Source organism: Plectropomus leopardus, chromosome 20, assembly GCF_008729295.1.
Source record: "Plectropomus leopardus isolate mb chromosome 20, YSFRI_Pleo_2.0, whole genome shotgun sequence".
Lineage (NCBI taxonomy): Eukaryota > Metazoa > Chordata > Actinopteri > Perciformes > Serranidae > Plectropomus > Plectropomus leopardus.
The window spans coordinates 27880998-27891673 of record NC_056482.1 but is presented as its reverse complement, the minus strand read 5'-3'; the positions used below and the strand labels follow the sequence as shown (position 1 = coordinate 27891673).

Sequence of the window (10676 nt, the reverse complement as noted above, 5' to 3'; positions counted from 1 at the left end):
GACAAAATGTGAAAAATAAAATTAAAATAAAATAAATATATGTTTTGTAAAATCATTTTAAATATATACTTAAAAAAAGTTTTCTGGAACTTTTTTTCCCAACTTTTTGGATATCTAACGATCTCTGTAAATGGACCACATTGATCTCTAAATATGGTCACATCTGGTTCCAAAAACCCAAGATGGCAAGAGCCAAAATGCCAAACTGGAGGCTTTAAAACAGGAGTCCACAAACCAATGTGTGACATCACAGTGAGTCAATTATCTTATACAAACTCAGTAATCTCAGTAAAACCTCTCAGCTGAATTTAAAAAAGGTAGCAAAGCATACTCAGAAGTTGTACGTCCGCATGCATGCGTGTGTGTGTGTGTGTGTGTGTGTGTGTGTGTGTGTTACCTGACTGGCGCTTTCTTCATGTGCTCTCCGACGAAGGTGGCGTTGGTCATTCCCATCAGAGTGTTGGCCAGTGAGATGACAGACAGCAGGTGCTGTGTGGTGACGGCCCTCGACACGCCGTACGTCCCCTTCCCCACGATGTCGGTCAGAGTCAGCTTCAGACCCGTCGCCAGGGACAACTGCCGCAGCAAGGACTCCTGGGAAACAGAGGCAGACAAATAAATGACGGACCCTGAATATACCGGTGTATGGTGTAAAACACTGCATACTGTAGACCAGGGACACTAAACTTTGCACACTAAACTACATGTTTCTAGGATTTTAAGAAATTTCTGGGATTTTGAGACATTTCTAGGATTTTAGGACACTTCTCGGGTTTTAGAACGTTTCTAGGTTTTTAGGACGTTTCTAGGACTTTGAGAAATATCCAGGATTTTAGGAGATCACTAGGATTATATAACACCTCTAGGATTTTTGGACATTTCAAACATTTTAGGACTTTTTGGGGATTTAAGGAATTTTCTAAGATTTTTGGTACATTTTTAGGATTTCAGGACCTTCCTAGCATTTTCAGGACATTTCTCAGATTTTACGACATTTTTAGCATTTCAGGACTTTTCTAGAAACTCAGGACATTTTTTTGATTTTAGGACTTTTCTACAATTTTAAGACACTTCTAGGATTTCAAAACATTTACAGGAATTTAAAACGTTTCTAGGATTTTTGGACATTTCTAGCATTAAAGGACGGGTGTGCGTCAAACCTTCCACTGACATTTTTTTGGTAAACATATTGTATTTATCATGCTTTTTTTTTCTCTCTGGCATCTTATGTATACTAAAAGTACAAAAAATGAATAAGAAAATGTTTGGGGGGCCACCTGGCACCTTATCGGGTGCCAGATTTGGTCTGCAGGTCATAAGTTGAGTTTCACAGCTGAACACTGTGTGTGCTGTCAGTTCCCACTTCCCTGATTTTAGAGAAGTCTGAACTTTTTAAACAGCATTGAAAAACCTTCTCTACAGACAGATCTGATGCCCGGTGTATTAACTTGCTCCTTTTTTGAAACTCAAACATATATTCCTGCTTCAGTATCTTGTAACATGGAGGCTGATACAGGATTGTTTAACTTGTCAGGTTTCAGAGGTTTTAGACTGTATACACAGACTCGTACCTTAAATGTGGGCAGCATGAGGGACATGTGACCTCCTCTGGAGATCAGGCCGAAGGAGATGGGACAGTGCGGTCTGAGCATGCCCAGTCGCTCCAGACAGATGCCGTCCAGCTGCTCGTTGAGACCCCAGGCGTGCAAGCAGGACATGAAGAGTTTGGCCGTGTCCATCGTCAGATTGTACTCCAGCAGACTCAGAGACTTGGACTTCTCCTCCCGCCTCCTCATCTCCTCCTCCTCCTCTTCATCTTCATCCAACAGGTGCTCCTTGATGGTCTCCTTCATCGTCTCCTTCACCTGGCGTGGACAGGAGGAAGGTTCAATAAAAACTAGAAATACCACCTCACCGTTGAATTCCTTCATGGTCAAGTGACAGTTTACATCCATGAAAACACTGATGCTTCACGCACGTCTTCATCAATCGTCACCAAGTCAGTATCTGAACTAATGTCTCCCTTCTGCTCCTGAGTTATGACGCTGAAAAACGGCCAGAAAAGTGTTTTTGCAGAACGTTATGATGTCACAGTGAGACTCGGGGTTCCCACATGTTTCAGTGCCTAAATTTCAGACCTTTCTTGAGATATTGCTTTCATGAGAATAAGACGCGGCCTTAACTTTCAACCCGTGACCACCAACATTTAATCAGTTTACAACTGAGCCCAAGTGGATGTTTAAGCCAAATTTAAAGAGATTCCTTCAAGCTGTTTTAAAAATAACATAACAAAATCAAAATAAAAAAATCAGATAATAGAGACTAAATAAGATCCTGAAAATATTAATATTATATTTTTTAGCGCTGGCTCCTGTGTTTACAGACCTGTTTGAAGATCTTGTTGGCGAGGAAGGACCCGCCCTTGTCGGCGCCCGCCTGGCTCTTCTGCAGCGTCTCCGGAGACACCAGCATGGGGTTCGGTCTCTGGGCTTCCTCCGTCAGCAGCTGGATGATCACCGCCTCCACGTCGAAGAACAGCACGTGCATGTCGGGGTCCGTCAGGTTGGTCTTCATCGCTTGGACCACCAGGGCATTATGGGAGTATTTTGGCAGGTTGCCCTGGAGGATAGAGAGGATTTTACAAATTAACACTTATAGGTGACAGTAATAAATAAAACTTTGTGCTCACAGTGAGTTTGGTTACGTAGAAAAAGTAAAATATTGAGATTTAATTACAGTCAGGTGGGTTTCACAAGTTTCTGTCCTCCTGACTTCTTTTCAGATGGATTTTTTTGGTAAGATTTTTACATTTTTATCACATAATCCCACAAATTAAGGAAAAAACATTAAACAGGACAAAGACCCTTAACAGAGACCTTTAACGTCAAAACAAAAACCATTAACACGTACGTGTAGTTGTGTTTGTAATTCACCTGGATTTTACACAGTTTTTAATTTGTGTGCAAATAAACTCAACTATGCATCAAGAATATTAAAATATTTATTAAATAGCTGTACAAACGACTCCGCACAGATTACACGGGTTGCAGCTACTGCAATAGTGGGCGATTCACACTTGCATTGAAGAACATTCCCAGACATCGGCTGTAAGTGAAACCTCACCACTTGACTGGAAAAGTTCAATACCACTTAGTATTGGGTTACTTTGGTCAATAAAAAATGTAGTGAAAAAGACAAAAATGTAGTGTAGTGGTACCAATACACAGCCCTAACTGCCAACAAACATATTTAAAAAAAAACACTTCAGAGAATATTGACTTAAATTAGTCATCCCTTTTAACACAAACTGTCATTCACGCACACACACAACACACACACAATTATCCATTAATTGCCACCAATACTCCCACACCGCTCGATTTTAATTGTATTAGCAGACACCTGTGTGGAGCCGTATGTAGAACAGTACTGTTTGTTTACATGTTAATGACCTGATGGCTGCAATCAGGCAGGAGAGGAGGGAAAAAACAGGAGGGACGGGTGATTAAGGGAAGAAAGAAGTGAGGAAATAAAGAGAAACAAAGGGGCAGAAGAGGATATTAATCCGTTTCTTGCAGGACTTTTTATTTATGGGGCCAAACTCTTGCAACTGTTTCCCTCTGAGGGCAAAAACGCCCAAAAATCATCTTTAAAAAATGAATATTTTTAGTATTTGTATGTGTTGTGTTGTACTTTGTGGCTTAAGAAACACTGTTTTTTAAGCTCTCATACTGTTAAAGCTTGTGGGATTGAAGTGGATGTGAGAGAGATGGAGAGAGAACAATAATTAGCCGTGGAGACTCCTGACTGACCGAGACACACAATACACCTGCAGCTGACACACACACACACACACACACACACACACACACACACACACACAAAGCGACACAGAGGAGCAGCATCACGGCTTTGACAGGAAAATCGCCCCTGAGGGTGTGCAGCGTGAGCGTCCAAATGAGAGGTGAGAAAAGTCGGTTGCAAATTAAGGTACAAACTTCATCTACACAATGCTGCTCCTGTTTTGTTGTTTTGCCTCCTGCACAGATAATTTATTAATTCACTCAAAGAGCTAACTTATTCCAGCTCAAATCTTTTCAACAAAAACGTCCAACAGAAGACTGCGTCTGCGCTGTGGTCACCGAGCACACGCCGACACCTCTGAACGCTGTAAACTGGCCTCAGTCACCACAGCAAACACTGCTTGTTTAGTTAGATGTGTCAGATTTTTAGCTGGAAAGTCGAGACATTTGTGCCTCATTCCCATGTTCCACTGTCAGTGTGTCGTCAGTGTGTTTGCAGTGTGTGTGTGTGTGTGTGTGTGTGTGTGTGTGTGTGTTGTTTTGGTGGATGAACACTGCCATCTAAAGGCAACCTGCCACACTGCACACAGAGGACATCACACACATGCATGTTACTGATAAAGAAGCCAAAACTGATGTTGTGTTTTTATGTCAATCTGATTATTCAAGCCAAATTAATTCTCAAATTTGGAAAATTTTATCTTTGGGATCTCGTCAGTTCACCACACCACCAAGCTGCAATAACTTGCCGTTTAGCCGATTAGTTGATTTAAAAAAAATGATTTGTGAACTATTTTGACAGTCAGTCCATCTTTTCAGTCATTTTTTAAGCAAAAATGTCAAACATTTGCTGGTTTCAGCCTCTTAAATGTGAGAATTGGCTGCTTTTCTTTGTAATTTTTGTTAAAAAAAAAATTAAGAGTCTTCTGGTTTTGGACTGCTGGTTGAGCAAAAGAAGCAATTTTAAGATATCACTAGGTTTTGGGAAGTAGTCACAAGCATTTTTCACATTTTTTTTTAACAATTGGAAGATTAATAGTTGATTGAAATAATAGTAAGCTGCAGCACAACTGCATCAGGTAGGGAGATACACGCACATGGTCTCTTTTTTAAAAAAAACTGACATTTCAATTTTAATTTTTTATCTATGCACACACCCACACACACACACACACACTGTCCTATAGCTCCTGGGCAGTAGGTCTAAAGGTCATCGTCCTGCAGGGCCCTTCTGGCAAACACCACTGGAGTCCAAGGGACATACACACACACACACACACACACACACACACACACACACACACACACAGACTGCATACATAAAGAAAATCCTCTATAATTTCTGCAACCTGGTACAGGCAGATGCATAAGAGAATGACGTCTCACTAGTGAAGTCAGTAAACTACGCTACAGAATTTGGTGAAAAGATAAACTTAAAATAAAAATCTAAGCTCCACTGACATTTGGACAATTTTGACTTCAGAAAATGCATGTTTTTATTTCCTGTTGTTTCAGACTGTTGCCTCCTGTATGACATTATGTGTAGTTTTTGGGATTTAAAGACGCAGATGGCCATGTGAGCTGGTGGAAGGCTTTTAAAGGGAAAAGTCAGTCCCTTCTTTTGCGGTGCACCACCACGGGACCTTGTTTCAAAATAAATGTGTATGGTCGTCAACAGCGAGAGACAAATAATTCCCTGATCCCGTTTGAATTTTGCCATGGATTACACATTCGAGATTAAGAGATAATTCTGCAAGTCTGTTTTTCATTGTTGTGATGAAAGCGACTTTTTACAGTAAAGAGAAAAAAAACTTAGGGAACCGGTCCCGTTCTGGTTCCCGCAAGTTATTTTCACCCTCAGGACCCCACCTGAGGATCTGAGGCTGCACGTTGGCTCATAAGGGGTCGAAATTTCAGAAACGTAATTTTTAAAATAATTCTAAAACAGACAGGGAGCCAGTGGAGGGAAGCCAGGATAAGAGTGATGACGTCCTTTAAAACTAGTGAGAAGCCGAGCTAAAGCTAATATTTAACGATACCGATGACGTGCCAATATTATCGTGCATCCCCGGTCCAAAACCCAAAGATGTTCAGTTTATTTTGTCTTTATAATGAGAAACTTTCTCAAAATAAGGACTAACTTATCTTAAAACAATGAAAGGCAATACTAATTAAGTATTTTGAGAATGTTTTTTATTTTTCAAAAAGCTTTTTTTTTATGTACTTTATTAGATTTTTTTTTTATTTATTTTTACCTATTTTTTTAGGGATAACCCGGGCCATTATTTTGGGAAGGTTTCTCATTAAAATTACAAACAGGATCTTTTTTTTCATCAGATTTGTTAAAATAAGTTTTCATATATTTGAGATCGTCAAACCAGCAAATGTGAAAAATGTTGATTTGTAGATTGAATTGTGGCCAATTCATTTTCAGTCGATCGACTAATTTTTTCAGTTTCTACTTTATTTTTTTTCCTCTGTGTGTCACAAACACATCCACACATCGGCAGCTTCGACAAACCCGCCGGAGGACGAGCTCAAAGTCACACATCGACTCTCTCGCACACAAACTGAAATGTGAGCAACAACAACAACAAACATCAGCTGTAAACACACACAGACGGAGGCCCGGAGCTGCTGGCTGTGATGTTTGGGTTGATAGTCTGACATTTCACGGTCATTATCCGTCATTACACGCAGCAGGGGAGCACACACTCTCACACACACTGAGAATAGTGGGTGGTTTTGACCCATAATTTGAGTAGATATGAGAGAGATGGCACAGAGGCGGGAGGCAGAGAGCAGAACAACAGTGATGTATTTCTGATTGAACAGGGAGAAAAGATTGCAGCTGTTGTGTGCTGTTGGCCTTTTCAGAAAGGAGCTGTGATTATGGGCATTTATGGCAGGAAAAACCCGGGAGACACCTACAATAAACCCAACGCACAGAGGCAAAAAAAAAGGAAAAGCACAAAGGTTATCTGGAGGAAGAGAAAAAGACAAAAAGGACAAAGCCAACAAACGGATTCAAACTACAAAAGTCAAACTGTACTAACGCTGTTGAGACACTAAATAATTCAGAGCGTTTGTTTTCTGTGCCGGGAGGCCCAGGTGGGCGGGGTTTAGTCCGTCAGGGCAGATCAGATCATCCGAGTCTGACAAGTGAAGCTGTGATCATCCGAGAGGTCGACACTCTCGAGCCGCTCCACATAAACGACTGACGCTACTTTTGATTTGTCAGAAATGTGGCTACTATTTTATGAATGAAAACGAACAGAGGACAGAACCCAACTTTACTGATATATTTACTGATGTATATAAGACAACAAACATCTTGTGTCACGTATGTTTATTAGATTAAAAACTCCAAATATGATTAAACTGTCCAGGTCGAGCAAAAATAGGAGAGGGAATCGGGCCTGGAGATATTTGAGGCTGACATGAATGATATTTGTGAGGGTCAGACGAGAACCACCAACTCAAGATCCTGGCGGGAGTCTACTGGAGAGAAACATAATACGATTTTGTGACTCCAAAATTGAAATTTATACAGGGTCCTCGGGGGCAGAATGAATGCTGGTGGCTGCGCAGTAAATCACTGTTTTTCTAGGGGGCGCCAGGGGGGCTGCGGAAACTTTGAGAGAAAAAATGGGGAATATTGAAAAGAAAAAGAAAAAAAAGCTGATATTCTATATTAAAAGCACAAACCCTGCTTTTAGTGACGGTGCTGCTGTAACAAATGTGTATCTTTGTGTGAATAATGAACTCAGTCGCTCTACATTAAGTTAACAAACTGTCTTTGAAACAACTCTGATGCAGATCTCAAAGTTCAACTTGTTGCACTGCAGTCAGAGTGGTTTTACACAAAAAATCCTGCACTGTCCGGATAAGACGGCGTTTTGGTCCGGACCTGGACCGAGGTCCACCAGTGGATGGTGCTTGATCTAGAGCCAGTGTTTGGTTTGTCTGTTCCAGGCTACCGTACAAACAATGCGGTGCAAAATGGCAATCTCTGCAGACGAGGACTCACTCGCTATGACGGCTCATTCTGAGGTAACAAAACACAACTCTTCTTATTTTTCAGGTGATTATACATTTAAAAAATCACACTTATTATATTCCATATCTGACAATAAATGCCCTAAATCCTACACACTGGACCTTTAATAAGAAGGAGTAAAAAGTAAGCACTGCATATTTGATGCAACTAACATTCTTAAATACTCATAAATATTCATCAAAAAACAATTACACCTAATTAAATAACATTAAATTATTAAGTACAAAACTAGCGTGTTCTAAAACACCTCATAAATAAATACAGCATTGAACAGAAGTTCTGTAACAGAGACTCGCGTGTTTTTACATTTGTATGGATTTCTAAAGTCCATCTCAAAGAAAAGAAACACTGCACTTCTTTTTTCATCATTTTGACATTTAAGATAGTTCATCCTTCCCTGGGAGATACCGGTTGTGTCTCTCTCTGTCTCTCTCGGTGGCTGTAGTGTTGACCTTTGGTTTGTCGAGTTTTAATTGGTCTCTGACTTTGGTCAGAGATGACCAGCCACTGTGTGAGTGTGTGTGTGTGTGTGTGTGTGTGTTTGCAGAGGTGTGTATTAAAAGTATTGTTTGTTTGCTGATGAATGACAAAAAAAGAGAAAAGACATGAAAGAGACACAGAAATCAGTTCAAGCATCAGAAGTCAGTAGAGCGACGACTTCTGATAAAACTAGACGTGCCTCGATTCCACCGGCAGCGCATCAATGACGCTGTTTTGCTCTTTCCTCCACACGGCTCTATATCCCACCGGGAGCGTCCGAGAGCCTTTCAGACGCAGAGCGCCCTGCTGGCTGAGATTATTTTGTCATTTTTCATTTATTTTGTGGTCATTTTTCCTTGATTTTTGTGACTTTACCATAGCTGAGTGGGCTGCATGTATAAATGCTTTCTTCATGTGTTTACCCATATCGTTGTGCTGCAGCCGACAGTCCAGCCAGGAACTAAGTACTTAAAAAAATTTGGTCATGTTTTAGTCAAAAAAACATGTTCATCTTGATAATTATACAGATCAGTATTACAAAAAAATCTATACATAGATGATTAAGGATATGTGGCTGTGTTTGGTTAAAAATATATTCATCTTAATAATTATACAGATAAATAATTATTTAATTAAAAATTAAATAGATATGTAGGAGATTTTAACTGTGTTTTTGTTCAAATTCAATGCTGTTCTTAATTATCATCTATTTTCTCTATTATCATTTCTATTTCATGCACAGTGCCTGTTAGCAGGAGCATTAATTCTCCTGCTGGACATAATACAGAGGGCTGGAGAAGGAGCAGATACAGTTGATGTAATATTAGTTAACCCTTTAAAACCTGGGAAATTTGGCTTGATTTCTTTGTAATGAACAAGAGATGACCTTGAAATTAGCAAGAAATTAGTAAAAAACTACAAAAATATTACCTGAAAATTAGCATAAAACAAAACAAAAAAAAACAGGAAACTAAAAAAAAAAAAAAAACAGCAAAATAACCTGAAAAATTCTGCTAAAAATTATAATTAATCTGCAAAATAATTTTATATATATAATTATGATAATTCTAAATATAGTTTTCTGGATATATTTCCCCAGCTTTAAAAAAAATCTAAATCCTCTATTTTTTTGCGATTTCCAGGACATCTCTCTCCCAGTTGCTTGTCTTTTCTCCATGTTTTCGAAAGGGTTTGCACCGGGTTCAAAGGTTTAAATACATGTGAAAGCCGTCTGAACGCCGTCTGTTTTTTTTGATTCTCATGAAAAAAAAGTGCCCCAAGTCAGACTTCAACACAGGACAAATGTTATGGCTAAAAAAATGATCTGTACCTTATCGGCGTTGTCTGCAGCCAGCAGGTTGGTGGCGAGCGTCTGCAGTTTGTGCTGAGCCATGTTCTTCAGGGCCGCCAGGCTGCGGCGAGTCATCGCCTGCTTCAGGTTCACAGCCGAGTGGCTCAGAGCGTCCACGGTGGCCGGAGCCAGCTCGTCACAGGCGTTCAGGATCTCCACCGCCGTTATGCCCATCACACAACGGTCCAAGGCCCCTGGAAACACAAAGAAAGCTTTTGCTCTGGCTCTGATGGCTGATCCGACAGGTGCTCTTGGTTGAGGCAGGTAAAAGATTACAAGTATTGTATCCTAATTTTTATGTAAACAAACTGGTCTGAAACCATTAAAGCATGCAAAGCTGGGGCCAGATTCTAACAAGGAGTCAAAAGTTTGGTCAGGAGATCTCTCAGCAACTCCTGTCCAGATAAACATGGCTGTTTCCTCAGATACTCTTGGTCCAAAGAAGATAAATCCTATTGATTTTGGTGACTTCGTGACCTTTTTTCTGGTGGTACCATCAGGAAATATTTCCAAACAAATGCAAAAAGCATCGCATAGTATCACGACAGAATTAAAGAAACAAATTAAAAGAATTAAAGAAGTTACTGATTCTGCCAGCTTTATCTCCGCGGGCAGATTATTTCAAAGCTGAGGGGCCCTGATGCCAAAAACATGGTCACCTCGATTTTGGATTGACCAGACGGGCCTCACACAAGGATCTAAGGCTGTGAACTGGCTCATAAGGGATCAAGATTTCTGTTATGTAGCTTGGGGCCAGACCCAGACGAGCTTTAAAAACGATCAGCAAAATCTTACAATCAATTCTAAAACAAACAGGGAGCCTGTGGAGGGAAGCGACGACTGGGGTGATGTTATCTCGTCTGTTAAAACCTGTGTAAAGCCGAGCTGCTGCAATCTGAACGTCGGAGGCGGGAGAGTGATTTTTGATTAATTGGGGAGAGGAAGGATTAATAACGTATTAATTAATAACGTTTTAATTACT

At 40.2% G+C, this 10676-nt stretch overlaps 1 protein-coding gene across 1 annotated transcript in view; it reads right to left on the bottom strand.

Annotated features, from left to right (window-relative positions):
* Positions 1–393: 393 nt before the first annotated feature.
* The window catches only part of LOC121960147 (WD repeat-containing protein 7), a 29915-nt gene continuing 19632 nt past the window's right edge, over positions 394–10676 (bottom strand). The window contains 4 exon segments of the mRNA XM_042509750.1: positions 394–594; positions 1572–1865; positions 2386–2619; positions 9674–9888. Coding sequence (XP_042365684.1) covers positions 394–594; positions 1572–1865; positions 2386–2619; positions 9674–9888 — 944 coding nt within the window.